The sequence below is a fragment of the Cuculus canorus genome, chromosome 1, assembly GCF_017976375.1.
Source record: "Cuculus canorus isolate bCucCan1 chromosome 1, bCucCan1.pri, whole genome shotgun sequence".
NCBI lineage: Eukaryota > Metazoa > Chordata > Aves > Cuculiformes > Cuculidae > Cuculus > Cuculus canorus.
In genome coordinates, this window is record NC_071401.1 from 155526044 (window position 1) to 155541089 (window position 15046).

The window sequence follows — 15046 nt, forward strand, 5'->3', positions numbered from 1 at the left end:
CGGGTGACGCCAGGCTCTGTCCCTGCCCGTGTCCACTTCCGCTCCTGCCTCTCCAGAGTGGGCGTGTGGTGTGTGTGCGCCTGTCGCAACAGGCACTGAGGGACGATGTTGGCGGAGGAGCTCTGTACTGCCCTGCCTTGCTCTGCAAACCTCATGCGTGCCTGCAGGTGGGACATGAGCACCTTTTCCCATCAACTCTCATTTAGGTCTTATTGTTAAACGTTTTTGCTATGGAAAGTGTTTCATCTAAGAATCGTAGAATGCCCTGAGTTGGAAGGAACCCACAAAGATCATTGAGTCTAACCCCTGTCCCTGCACAGGACAACCCCAGCATTCGCACCCTGTGTCTGAGAGTGTTGTCCAAATGCTTCTCGAATATTGTCAGGCTTGGTGTCATGACTGCTTCCCTGGACAGATGTTCCAATGCTCCACCACCCTCTGGGTGAAGAACTTTTTCCTAATATCCAGCCTAAAACCTCCCCTGAAACATCTTCCTGCTATTCCCTTGGGTCCTATCATTGGTGGCCTGAGAAAAGAGCTCAGTGACTGCTCCTCCCCTCCTTCCCTTCTGAGGAAGTGGTATACCACAATGAAGTCTCCTATGTGCAGTTATTCCTACTTAAGGAGGCAAAAAGCATGAGTTTTCTTGACAGCTTTGTGTGTACATTGTGTGTGGCGTTTTCCTCTTGACTATAGAAATGAAAGTACATCTGATGGGACAAGGTGAGCTGTGCATAAACCTGTTTGTTACTGCAGGATGTTTGCACAGGTCTTCTTGACCCCATCCCATCTCTCCGAGTTGTGACCCACAGGCACTAACATAGGTACCGTTTCAGGTGGCAGCTCCTGCAGAGCTGGTGAGCTCAGAATTGAGGAGGGCAATGAGCTGGATTGATTCTGATTTGGTCCCAAAGCATATGAGGCATTTTTCATTCTCTCACAATTCTCCCAACTCTGATTTAAAAACCAGTATCAAATGCTTCTATAGATCAAGGAAAAAAAATGTCAGTCAGTATTTGGCAATGCTCTGTGACTTGGGAAACTGCATTAAGGTTGAAGGGCATGGTAGACCTTTGTTCTGCAGGAATACAAAAAGCAATGTTTCTTTATGGGGCATGACAGCTGAAAGAATAGAAGCTGTAAACCAGTACAGAAATCAGATAGAAAATATGAGCAAAATTTAACTATCAAAAATAATAAGAGGAGCTTCTCTTGCAATTGGAGGCAATTAAGAAGCTGAGGCACTGGCTAGATTCTGGTTCTATGTGAGAAGAATAAAGCTGCTGGAAAATGCACAGCAGATGTGGGAATAAAAGTGTGATCTTGAGAAGGAGCTTGAACTTGGAAAATCTAAGCATGGAGTTTGACACTTATTATTAGTTCCTTACGATCTCTAGCAATAGACAGGATGGTACGAAATACATCCAATTCCCTTCTCTGTTTTCCTCCCCAATACTGGATAATTGCCTGGGTCGGAGTGGTGGGAACAAAGTCTTTAGCTGTGGATTCAGCTATATAGGAATACAGGGGTACTGTGCCATTGTAGCACAGATCAATAGATTAATTCTAAAAGAAAAGTCATTTTTACCATGCACTAACTAGTTTGCAGTAGGCTTTGCGGTGTTTTGACTCTGCTGACTATGGTGACTGGTGCTCCCACCCACCCTTAGCAGCTCTAGGCCAGTTACTTTGACAAAAAGGAGCTCTGCTCAGCAAAAGGCTAGATGGTGCAGTTTTGACTGTGGTTTGTGATGTTCTTTTTGGAGAATTGTTTTCTGATCATAGCTGTTAATAACAGTGTGTAGGTAAAGCAACCTTATAACAGCTAATTTTAGGGCAGAACTAGTTGAGGATCTCACCAGTGTGGTGACATCCTCCCAGCCAGGGACGCCTGCCTGACTGTATGATACTGCCAGTCACCTTAATTGCAGTCACGAGTGTTATCTTGTATTATCATTGTTCTTGTTACTGTTAGGCTTATAAGCACTTTTATCCATGCACATTTGAATAAAGTGAGAGCTATTAGATCTCACATAGCAAGCTTTAGCAATTGTTTAGATGCTTAATAAAAACATATATATTGCCAATCCTGATGTTTGATTGGTTTAATTCCTTACCTATTGGAGCTAAGTGGGTACTTTCCTTTAAATTCCTGTTTTCAAACATCATTTGGTGGACCTATGTCTGGCACTGCATGTATACCTACCTTAAACAGTTTAAACAGCCGGGTGGAAGTAGGGCAGACAGGGAGGAATCTGGGTGTTCTGACTCAGATCCACTCTTGACAGCCTGAACCTTTACCAATGCACGACCCCTCAGGGTAGTCAGGTTATGACACTGACTACCTGCACACAAGACCTCAATAACCATGCTTGGAAATGGTGAAAATCTTTATGTTAACCGCTAAGGAAAGATGCTATTTCATGAGAGAAGCAGTACATGCTGCATCATGACCTTACAGGCAAAGGAAATTGGGCCAGGGGGAAGTATAACATGACATTCAACAGTGTAATTCAGTCTTGAAAACAAACATTCTTGCATTAAAATAAAAGTGCTTATGTATAGATTTTGGGTTTGTTCCTCTTTATCCTTAGCTCCTAAGCCTTCTTCTTCTTGCCCACCTGTGATACTGTGTCTTTCAGAGATGCAGCAGGTTTGTAGGTGTCCTGGGCTTTGTGACTCATTTGAAGATTAATGTCTCCATGACGCTGCCCTCCCAATGTGACCTGGCAGATCTGGCATGTCAGGTCTCCCTGTGTTTACTTTTCCCCACTAGGCCTATTCCACCTTTCTTCTGCCCAAAGCCACCCCTTGACAGCAACTGTCATTACATTTTGCCCAGCAGCTTCTGCACTGGAGGCCCTGCTTAGTTAGACTCTATGTCACAGTGTCTCTGCCTAGAAGTAAGGGGTAACAAATCTGCTAAAGAGATAATAAACATTGTCTTATCCACAAATAACGGGAATCTTTCCATCATAATGCATGTCTAAAAAAAAAAAGTGCATTGTGATTAAATATTGAGAAGAGCATAAGAGTGTTCTCCGTTGTCACGTGGTGCGTTATACAATTCAAAGCCTGTATTTCATATTAGCAGTTTATTGTGTCAACAGAGCTGCTAAGAAGCCAATCCCACTCAATAGAATCACAGGATCACAGAATCATTTAGATTGGAAAAGACCTCTAAGATCATCAAGTCCAATTGTATAAAGTCTTTCTGATTGACGTTTTAAATATTAAATAAGTTTACCACACTTCAGATGACACCTTTCACTTGCCTCTGAATGTTAGTGGGGTTGCTTAGCTGAAAAGCACCAAGTGACACTCTTTTGGCTCACTGGGAATGGAGAAGTGAGAGACTGAGGAGTAAACATACCAGTGGTTACATTGGAAAAGAGGTGGTAATTTAAACCAGTGTCTGGAAATGATCTGGTTGTAGATGGAATGCTTTAGGGAGAGTAAAACCTTTTTCTGCCAGGGACGTTGGACTGAGTGCCAAGCATAAAACTCATTTCAGAGGGTTATTTCATAGAATCATAGAATCACCAGGTTGGAAAAGACCTTTGAGATCATCGAGTCCAACCATACCTATCTGCCACTAAACCATATCCTTAAGTACTTCACCTACCCATCTTTTAAATACCTCTAGAGGTGGTGACTCCACCACCTCCCTGGGCAGCCTCTGCCAGTGTCTGATGACCCCTTTTTAATGGCCAATCTGAATCTTCCCTGGTGCAGCTTGAGGCCGTTCTCCCTTCCTATCACCTGTCACTTGGGAGAAGAGACCAACACCACCTCTCTACAACCTCCTTTCAGGTAGTTGTAGGCAGCGATAAGATCTCCCTTCAGCCTCCTCTTCCCCAGGATAAAAAGTTAAGTTAACGGTAGTGTAGCTGGGCATGGATGGATGAACCCCCTCGACTACTCTGTCTTCACAACCATTTCCCACGACAGAATAAGATGTGCCAGTGGGACCACACTTCCCTCCAGCAGCTCCATTCCTGGGGCTTTGCTGGCATGGGCTGCTGTGGAGATTCAGTCCACTTTCTGGAAATATTGAGGGATTTGGGATGAAACAAGCAAGAAATCTGGTTCCAAAAAATGCCTGAACTCATATGTGTAGATATAAAGACATACATAAAAGAATATATATATATGCATGCACATTTAAACCATATGTAACGCACATATATTGTATAATGCCCAGTAGTAAATAATAATAATTATTATTATTATTAATTATTATTTTTTTAGCATTATCTTTATTTATAGACACACACACTGTCTATTGCTTCCCACCCAAACATTTATATTTACAGAAGATCTTATTTACAGGGATCCCCCCCCCCCCCCCATCCCAGCAGTGCAGGATGGAGTAAGTAAGGTCTGGCTGGGCTAGATAATTGCTCTGCCAGGAGCGATGGCTCTGGCTCTCTTCCAGCAAACATATGAGGGGACACAAAAGGGTCACTGCTTCACCTATGTGATAATCCCGTGGGGATGGGGTCTCATAATTCAACTCGTTGCTGCGTTTGCATGAATGCAATTGCTCTGCAGAGGCAGCTTTGCTTTCCTTTGACGTCTGTTTTATATATCGGCAAAGACAGGCAGGAAGAAGAAAAATGTTGCATTAAAACAAGAACGGAGTCGCGACTGCCGAAGTGCTTTCATTTTTATTTTTTTTTTTAGTATTTTTTTTTTTCCCTAGGCTCGTTCACCTTAAAGAATCTCAAAACACTCCCAGAAAGGAAAGAGCTGTGAATTTTTGTACTGGAAAGCGGTAGCCTCTAGGGCCCAGAGGATACGCAGGGAGGCATTTTCTCCTGCTGGTGCAGCTGAGAGCAGAGCGAGACCTGGAAATGAAAGTAAAGAGATGAGGAGGCACATGGAGGGAGCTGCAGGGGCAGCCGATCCAGAAGCAGAATGCTGCCTTCTATAATTAAATAGCACTTACTATTATTATTACTTCTAGTAATAATACATTAATAATATCTCTAGTAATACAATACCATTTATCAAGGAAAGTTTATACGTAGTGTGAGGGGGGAAAAACCCAAGGAGAGGTGAGTCCTTTATTATTATTTTGGGGGGATTGTTTTTGACTTTAACCAATTCTTTGTGTGTGTGTGTTTTTGTATGTAGGAAGGGGTGGACTTGAGAAACAAGAAAATCTGGGTGTTGCTTCATTAGAAAGTAAAGGTTTCAGATTGGAACTGCATGGATGAAATGTTGTGTAATTGCAAATTAAATAATAAATTAAAAAATACAGCGGTGGAAAAGAATATGGGTGAGATTTTTGAAGCAAACCTCCGCTTCCGCCAAAAATGTGGGGTTTGCAAAAAAAAAATAAATAAAAAAAAAAATTGTCAGAGATCCTAATCCCACCCCCTGGAAAAAAATGCGGTAGCAGTCTAAAAGTGGATAGCTGGGGGGAAAGCCTCTGGGTTTAGGTGAGAAACTTGGGATTAATTGCGATTTTGCCTGTTCGTAGGTTTGAAGCTGCGTTCAGAGCCGTATTCAGGCTGCAGTTTCCCCCTCTTGTTTGGTATAAACCCCATGAAGCAGCAGAGAAGCCCTTGTGGAATTGCTTTTCGGATGCACCTTCTTTAGGGGCTTGTAAAGTTTTATCAGATAAGAAGGTTGTGGGATCTTTTGTTCATTTTTCTTTTTTTTTTTTCCTTTTTCTTGTGTGGCTGCTTTTTTTTTTTTTTTTTTTTCACCCCAAATTCTTTAATGCTTCAGACCGTTTCCGGGTGGCAGGGGAGGTTATGGTTTGGTTTTTTTCTTTAAAGTCGCCTCCCATACTGCTGGAGATTTTGATTTAAGTGGATGGGGGGGTGGGGAATGAGGAAGAGTATGTTTGGGTTTGTTTTCTTTTTCCTGAGGATAACTCCTGCCGTGGGAAACCCCTACAGGGGTGTTTGGGGGGCGGGGGGGCAAGCCGGGTTGCCGGCGCTGAGGGAGCCGCGGGGGGTGCGGGGGGCACCGGCAGCTCCGCTCAGACCTGGCCGGGCGAGGTGGCGCCTCTGCCCGCGGCGGCCGCTACGCAAGGCCGGGGATCGGCGGCCTAGTGCGGAGGGAGGGGAACCGGCTCCGAGAGTTAATGTTATGGAACGAGGCAGGGCAGGAAGGGCTAGGTGGGCACGAAACCGAGAGAGAGAGAGAGTGGGCAAGGGATGGGCAGTATCACTCTGGGTGGCGTGGAGGAAACAGTGTTACGTGTATGGTGCAGAAAATGGGGTGATGGGGGCCAGGGTGGGTTCCTGAGGCTTTGGGGTTTATCTCCATCACCTTCACGGGGAAACATTTTGTTTGATGCCTCTTCTCCTAAGTGACAGGTGATAGGAAGAGGGAACGGCCTCAAGCTGTGCCAGGGGAGGTTCAGACTGGCTATCAGGAAAAAAAAATTTCACTGAAAAGGTCATCAGGCACTGGTAGATGCTGCCCAGGGAGGTGGTGGAGTCCCCATCCCTGGAGGTGTTTAAAAGACGGATAGACGAGGTGCTCAGGTACATGGTTTAGGGGCAGATAGGAATGGTTGGACTCCATGATTTAAGAGATCTTTCCTAACCTAGTGATTCTATGATTCTAAGTTGTGCCAGGGGAGGTTGAGATTGGAGATTAGGAAACATTTATTCACCAAATGAGCAGTGAAGCACTGGCACAGGCTGCCCAGAGAAGTGGTGGAGTCTCCATCCCTGGAGGCACTCAGAAAGCATGTAGATGTGGCACTTCAGGACATGGTTTAGTTGGCACGGTGATGTTGGGCCGATGGTTGGACTGGATGACCTTTGGGGAGGGACTGTTTACAAAGGCTTGTAGTGATAGGACTAGGGGCAATGGGTATAAACTGGAGAGGGGCAGATTTAGATTAGACATAAGGAGGAATTTCTTCACTGTGAGTGTGGTGAGGCGCTGGCAGAGGTTGTCTGGGGATGCTGTGGCTGCCCCATCCCTGGAGGTGTTCAGGGCCAGGTTGGATGGGGCGTTGGGCAGCCTGATCCAGTGGGAGGTGTCCCTACCCATGGGAGGGGGTTTGGAACTGGATGATCTTTAAGGTCTCTTCCAACCCAAACTATTCTATGATTCTATGATCTTAGAGGTCTTTTCCAACCTTAATGATTCTATGATTCCATGATTTTCAGCTAGGGGCCAAGGGGTCATTGCCGCCTCACCCTGCATTTGCTGGAGGTATTGCTGGGTAAGGCTGGTGGCACCCCGAAGCCAGCCGCCCTGATGGTGCTGCAGGGCAGGAGTGGGACTAGCGGCGTGTCAGAGTGTGGGAGAGCAGCTGTGGAGGTGCCTCGGAGTGGCTAGCATGTGAAGGGACACAGTTGTGAGACCCACTGGGCACAGCGTGGCATTGGGGACCGTGAGAGCTGTCGGCTGTGAGGCATGACAAAGAGTAACCACACCAGCAAGTGGGAGTCTATGTTTGTCGTGGGATGTGCAGCTTGTCCTCTGAGTCCAGTTAGTTACCTGTTCAGCTGTACCACCAAGGTGGCCAAACTGCCTGGGAAAGACTCCATGTTGCGGAGTAGCACATCCTGGAGCCTTTTGCAGAGGAGAGTTCATACAGCCTGGAGCTGAGCTCCTGTTTCAGCTCTACAACCTGCCACTTGCATCTCAGTGCGCTTATTTCTGGCTGAAACGTTAACAGTCAAAGCCTGGAAGTCGGTCAAGTGTGAACTCATTGCCACCCCTGAAATATAGTATGAAAAACTTTGTCCAAATTCAGCACTGGCAGGGCTGAGAATAACACCCAGTCCTTGATAAGGTAAATTCAAGTTTTTCTGTTGATCTCTTAGGGTCTCGTAGAGTGAATCTACACAGTTTGTGATTGAGTCACCCTGTTTACTGGCTTGTGCTTCCTTCTGAAGGCAAGAAAACTGTTTTGCCTATTTGCAGGATTTTATTTCTGTCTAGCAATTAGTTTGTAACTCATTGACAAATGATGAATAAAATGCTCTCTATATACTGGACCAGAGAGGATAAACATCTCTGGACTGAAAGGATAAGAGCTTTGTAGTAGGTATAAAAATACTCTGGATTTGAATTCTGCTGGTGATTTGGGCAGACAAATCTGAACAGACAGATTTAGGGGGGGAAGAGACATTTAGGCACACTGCTTCATGAAATATTTTCACCGTGTTTCTAAAAATATTTTTAACATTGATAAAACAAAACCTAAACGGGCTCTGTGCTTAAAATTAATTATGTATCAGCTCTGATGTGGTGCACAGCAGAACTGAAGTGTTGCACATGTGAGTGGCTCCCTGTGTCTTGGGTTTGCTGGTGTGATGCATGTGCAGCCTGGTTCAAGGGTGGAATGAGACACAGTTGGAGAAGCTAGGATGATGAGGGGAGACAGACATGACCTGAGTTTGCTGGCAAGGTGGCATAAGGAGGAAAAGGAGGAGTATGAATATTAGCCTCCAACAATGATGCGACTGCCAGTGCGGAGGTGAGTGCTGCTGTGGAGTCAGATCAAAGAAGAAAGGTGGTTGTTCCCGAGAGATGTGAAAGAAGCTATTAGAGCATGTGGTGTGCATTTTGCAGGTGTTGCCATGAGGAGAAGAGTCTTGTGTGCAACATCGTGACATAAGCATGAGGGCCTGATGGGGCTTTAGCAGAGAAAGCTGGTCACTGACTTCATGTGAGAAGAGTGTGGGGCAGTCTCAGGTAGCGACAGCCTGGAGGTGAGCTCAGGCTCAGGCCTGGAGGGTCTTGCACTGAAGAATGTTCACTTTGGAAGGTGACAGTACTGCAGAGATTAAACATTCTGCAGGGCACAGGGAGTTTTTTTAATGATGAGGGGTTTGTGGCAAGGATCAAACCTGTAACTGGATATGGTGAGACCTACAGAGATGCGATAGGTCGATAAGCCATCCATGCGAAGCAAGGATGGAGATATGCATGTTGCATGTGATGACACTGGTGGTGAGGAGACACAGATGGGGAGCTCCAAGGTGCAGGGGGAGTTGGATAATTCTAGGAGGGAGACATTCAGGAGCCTTCCCCTGCAGTCTTTTGACTCCATGCCAGCTTTTTGCACAGTCGCGTTTAAATGCCCTTCTCTCTGGGAAAGCAACAGTACCCAGTTCTCATTGTAACATTTGTCCAAGGCCTGCTGCGTAGGATGTTTTAGCAGAGAGGTCAGGGTAGCCGTGAGAACAGGTACTGACCTCTTCTTTGCTCTTTGCAGTAGTGTTTTAAAAGTTGAGCTCAGATGCAGAGGTTGAAGTAAGCTGTATGTATCAGAAGCTTTTGAAGGTGGTGATCTGTTTTGGGGATGTACAGCATTGTGGAGGTGTGCCGCAGCATTGTCAGAGTGCAGCCATTGGCTTTGTGTGACCAGCCAATGTTAAGCTGCTCTCTGCACAGTTGCCAACAGTCTCCCTTTTCATCAGATCCATGGGCTGCCATTTCACTTCCCTGAATTTTGTTCTATCCAGCGTGCTTCATGTCAGGGAGCAGCAAGAGCAGGTCTGCTCCTCCAGGGAGGACGAGCTAGAAGCCAAGGGTGATGACAGCCACCAGCAGTCTCCTCATTAACTAGGGTACAGTCCCATCATATGTGAACAAGATGCTGATAGTAGGGGTCCATTAATGGTCCCAGAGAAAATGATGTGGTTAATTTGGTCTAGGGTCTATGCAGCAAGTCCAGCAGTAGGAGATGGTGCCAGAGACAGGACTAGAGACAAGCTTCCTACAGTGTATGTCCAAGGCTTGCCCAGGAGATACAAGTGCGGACAGATGCACCTTCAGTATGGCTCAGATGAGGCAGTTTGCCTAGACCTGAGCTTAAATGGGAGCCTCTGGACCACAGGCAGAGGGTGTGTGGATAGGGATCTGAAGTGAGGCTGTTTGAGGCATTTAAAACCTGTTAGTGCACTCAAGGGCCAGACAGCTGAAAGTTCCTCCTTCCTCCCTGTCTTTTCCCTTTGTGAGGGTCCCCTTGGCCTTTTAACTCCTCCCCTGCAGTTTATCTCTTCCCATTTCCCATGGTGGTTCTTTTCCCACCCTTGTGTCTGATGCCCCTCACAGTCCTCTACAGTGCTCAGGGATTGTTCTGTCCTCTTTCATGGCTTTCTGTTCGGAAATGGTTCCTATTGCTCCTCTTCACCTGGGCTGTTCTCTCTTACTGTTTCTGTTCTTGCAAAATTTCATGCAAGGAAAAATGTAAAATAAGTGGACTCTGTCTGTTTTTCTGCCCCTCAAGCCTGTCTGCCTGTAGTGTCAGTGATCACTTTAGCCTCACAGTTTCCTTGTTAAATTCCTTTCTTTCTTCCTGATTGCTCATCATCCAGGTTGTTTATAAATCATTCCAGGCCTTCTGTTGGTGTTGTACTGAAGTCTACTTGTTCTTCTCCATCACTTCTGTTAAAAGCCTTTATAGACATGCAGATGATCGCTCACTTTGTCTGGAGGCTTTCCCTTTCTTTCTGCACTGTCTGTCCCGTTCCAAATGCAACTGCTTAAAACCTCCTACCTGCTGCTCAGACCAGTTCCTTTCATATTTAATATCTGATGACTTAACTGCACAGTATTACTTTCAAGCTCTCGCTTCCTTCTGCTACTGCTTCTTTCTAGTCTTTCTCTTGCTCCTGCCTTTTCCCTGTCCCCCAGCTCTCCTTCTCAGTAAAGGGGCAGGTAACAATTCTTCTGCATTTTGCGTGGCACAGAGCACGATCACTAAGGGCTTGCTGGGTTGTCAGGATTGATTTTCGCATATTTTAAAGTATCCTTCACCCTGTTCCAGACTGAATGTGCCATAGATACCATAAGATACCTTAGAATGGTAAAGATGGTCTTGATGTAAAAGGAAGCTGAGAAGTGATGCTCTTCAAGCAACTGTAAGTGCAGTTAGAGGAGTTACTCTTGTTTTTCTCTTAATCTTTTTAGAGTCAAACGCAAGCTGGGAGGGCACAGTGTCTTCTGCTCCATCTTATCTTGGTGTTTCTGTGCTTGCTGCTTTTGTCCCCAAGTTACCATTCCTCAGTGTTTGTGATCACAGCTGGTTGATGGCAAGGCTGGGAAATCCGGTTGCTGGTCATCAGCAACTCTGTTTTGCCACAAAGTGCCATCCTTCTCCCTTTCTTTATTCTTTCCTTGCATGGCAGACCTATGTACCTTGGGGAGAGGTCAGGGAGGAACCATTCCAAGCTTTACTCTTAAACCATAGGGAGTGAAGCTCATACGTCTAAAGGTGTGATTCAAATCCACACGAGTTGAGAAAAGAGACATTACTCCAAGCAGGCTCCCTCAAACTCTTTTATTTGCAGAGAACCAGACTGGATTTGGTCAAATGCTGAGAAGTTACTGTGCCCATTTGTCTCTCTGACTAGGTGGGGACAACTCTCTCTTGACTCTTCCTCAGGTATTGCCCACCCCGGTTTAAAACTGCAGGATGGGCTCCCTCTCCCAAGGAGCATTCCCAAATCTGTGTTACTCTTGCGTGCTGATTCTCAGCATGAAATTCCCATTACTTAGATTCATCAGTGGGTTTTTATGTGGACCATGGCAAGCAATTCTGTCTCTTTCCTTTGCGTCTGTCTTTGTGATGTGCCTCCAGACCCCTTACACAGACTACCATACAGTAAACCAGTTTAAATCTGGTTCAGATAAATAGGGGTCAGAAGTGCTTATCATAGGAAGGTCCCAGCACAAATTCTTGAAATGACTACCAGTGCAGGGGAAATGCTTATTTTTATTGTTTTTGTCCTTTTCTAGAAGGCAGTCATGATAACAGTTGATTCCCATTGCTTTTTTTACTGGCACCCCAGGTAGGGAGCTCAGACTGAAGTAATTCCTTTTTGCCCACGTATCCTGGTAGTGGCATGTGAGAAAAAGCAGATACGTGGTAGTGGAGCTGCCTGTTGTCTTGCGTTTGCTGAATGCATAAATCATGGACTTCAATGTTCAGGGCATCTGGTCTGTAAGATTTTGTTAGTTGTAAATTTAGGCACACACAAAATACTGTGCTGCTTAATTGCCAGCAAGACCTATAATGACTCATTTTGTGTTGTTTGGTTTTTTCTTCTTCCTCTGCAGCAACTATAATGGAGAGACAGAAGAGAAAACAGGAAATAGAGAAAGGACTTCAGTTCATACAGTAAGTGGACAACCTCATTGTTTCCCGTGTCTTTGGAGGTGGTGGGACTGCAGGAACTGAGTTCTTCCTGTTCACCACTCTGGGGCTGCTGCGTGGGAAAGAGATATTGGTCCTGAAGATTTTCACTGTGATTCTTCAAGGTGTTTCTTGTCCTGCCAACTCTCAACTTGAAATTGTATCATTTTCTTTTCCTTGAGTTTTGCCCTTCACTGCAGTTCCAGAGTCGTCTTTGTAGTCAGCATAATACTAAAAGTACTTGGATCTTCGCGTTCCTAATGAAGATCTCAAACCACACTCTCAACAAGGTTATCCCACCTTTCTTAGGAAGGGAGGTGGTGTTTCTGTTTTGTAGGTGGGGAAGGTAGGGTGAATGTCTTGCCAGGCACCCCATATGATACCTGTTGGAGAAAAAGATGGGCTCTTTTACAGTTGCCAGCCTGATAGGCACCTTAGGTCATTCTTCTATGAATATTGTGTGGCCTTCTAGACTTCACAGTGGTTGCTTATGTAGTAGTTATAAGTTCAAGTACTTCCTTTGAAAGTACAGGGGTATATTTTCGCTCCAGTGTTTGAGTTAGTAAAGGCTTCAGACTCAGGTCCAGGTCCCAAGGTGAGTAAGGAATCAGCAAGATTGTAATCAGATTGGTTTGGCTTTTTTTAAGGTCTTCTTTGAGTCCTCCAGTTATTATGGCTGAAATCTGTGCATCTATAATGGGAAAAAAATGCCGAATCTTCCATCTTACATATTCATATCCTGTGGCACAGCAATGATATTTTCGCCTCAGTCTGAGACTCTGAAACCCAGTTTCAGAGATGCAATTGCAAGTTTTATTTTGATAACATTATAAAACATTTATAAAAATGTGCAAGACTCCTGGAGAGAAAATAATTCAGAAATGCAGAGTATTGTTCATGCTTCTAGAGTGTATTTTGAACTCTGAACTAGGGACAGTGTCATTTGTTGGCTTGTTTTGATGTCAAAAAGGAGTACTCTGATTTTATAAGCAGAATGAATGTTTCTTACAAAGCTGTGGCATTTCCTGTAGATAATTTTCAGGAACAGATGATCGTGAGATTAGGTTATTCTCTGATCAGTAAGATCATGTATGCAATGTTGCATTTCAAAGGTGAGGTGGGCTATGAAATGTGCTAAGGATTTCTCTAGAGCCTATTGTTTTCTCCTTAAAGAGACTAAAAAATACATGTAGACTAGGCCTGGATGACCTGCACTGTCCGATTTGAGGAATGAAACCTTTCTCCTAAGTCTCAGTGCTGTTGTGGCACTGACACTGACAGTTTTGTGGCATAGCTTGGCAGCCTTGGCCAAGACAGGTGGAGTTAAATGTCCTCCCAAACCTGCACTGTTTTCTGTGTTCCTTCTGTGGTGTGGGCCTCATGTGGCTAAGGTAATGCAGAGGAAAAGAGTTGCGTTTATCACTGTATGTCTTTGGTCACACAGAGGATTTGAGGAGTTCTTGGAGTGCCAGTCTGGTGCTTCTCATTAGATCCAGGTGCACATAAAATAAGTTCGTATTCTCCCTGCCAACCTCTCATGGGACTTTCTCAAAGATGTTGTTTTTAGGTGGCTGTCTGAAGGCCTGTTACAGGTGATTGTGTGTGTGCAGAAAATATCTGAGAAAACATTCTTATAGTCTCAAATCCGTTTGTGGCCTGGCTGTCTCTTTACACCACTGTGGCCATCGCTGTATGTAATGCTCCCTAATTGTGTTCTTTTTGCCCCAGCTGCCTTGGAAGTGATAAAATGCTCCACAACTCACTGACATCATCAACATAGAACCAGAAAGGTGGTTTCTTCATCAGACAAATGCCTGCATTTGTGCGGATGCCTGTTTTATAAGAATTTTGTCTTCTTTTTTTCAGGTCCACATTACCCCTAAGCCAAGAAGATTATGAGGTAGTTAAATTTTTTTTTCTGAAGTTGGGGACTCTGGTGAGCAAGATTTATTCTGCTGCACAGCCAGTAGTTTACATACCAGAAGTGGAGAGCGTAGGATGGTCTTTCACAATTTGTCTGTAACTTAAAACTTAAAGTTTCTAGCAAGGACAGCTTTCAGGGGAAGGAGAAAACACTTGAGGAGATTTGACTGGATTATTTCTCCTCTGATGTTTTACAGGAGGGTGGGGAGGCAGGAGAGTCTTAGTGGGCAGGGAGAGCAAGTTTGACAAAACATATGGAAGAGAAGGGGAAATTGGGAAACCTCTCCTGTCCTTGAGTATTCTCTTTGGTCTGTTTGCTCTCTCCCTGCTGCCCAGGCCTTTTTGCAGAAGCTGGTGAGAAACCTGTTTGCAGAAGGCAATGATTTGTTTAGAGAGAAGGATTTCAAGCTTTCGCTGGTGCAGTATGTAGAAGGGCTGAATGTGGCAGATTATGCAGCCTCCGACGAGGTGACCATCCCAAAGGAACTCCTGTGCAAGCTGCATGTCAACAGAGCTGCCTGCTACTTTGCCATGGTGAGCGCCTTCCCGAGTCATCCCCAGGGGCCAGGAGGACATCATGGTTGTAGTGCCATGCAACTGGAAAAGATATAAGAGAGGTTTCAGTTGATTTGTTCCACTCCCTCTTCCAACACTATGACACACAGAAAACAGTATCTCCCCACTATTGTGCTGTGTCTTGTGAGACGAAAGGATTGGATGTGAAGGAGAGGAGGCCAGGCTTAAGGTACCGACAGTGCAGTTCTGACCAAGTAATTCTGTGGAATACCGAGTATTGCTCTGGAAGCTCCCGCCTCCTCAAGTGAGGCACTGGAAGGTAGTGAGAAGGCTTTGGGTCTTGATGGAACTTTCAGCTCTAAAAGACTGCGTGCTTTCATTTTCCTAAGGAATCTTAATAGCTTTCCTTTATGGCACAATCCCAGAGCAGGTCCATCCTGTTTGTAATGAGGCTGAGTCCCATGAAAAAAATAAGCAAGC

General features: G+C 45.1%; 1 protein-coding gene across 12 annotated transcripts in view; it reads left to right on the forward strand.

Annotated features, from left to right (window-relative positions):
* The window catches only part of ZC3H7B (zinc finger CCCH-type containing 7B), a 53117-nt gene that overhangs the window by 1410 nt on the left and 36661 nt on the right, over positions 1-15046 (forward strand). For 3 of the 12 annotated variants that reach the window (XM_054056047.1, XM_054056051.1, XM_054056045.1), the window contains exons 1-4: positions 4711-5060; positions 12052-12112; positions 13994-14027; positions 14387-14584. In XM_054056047.1, coding sequence (XP_053912022.1) covers positions 12060-12112; positions 13994-14027; positions 14387-14584 — 285 coding nt within the window. In that variant the 5' untranslated portion in view covers positions 4711-5060; positions 12052-12059. Of the gene's footprint in view, positions 1-4707; positions 5061-5428; positions 5448-5617; positions 5637-12051; positions 12113-13993; positions 14028-14386; positions 14585-15046 lie in introns of those variants that run through there. The other 9 variants (XM_054056041.1, XM_054056049.1, XM_054056042.1 and 6 more) reach the window with 7 other exon arrangements.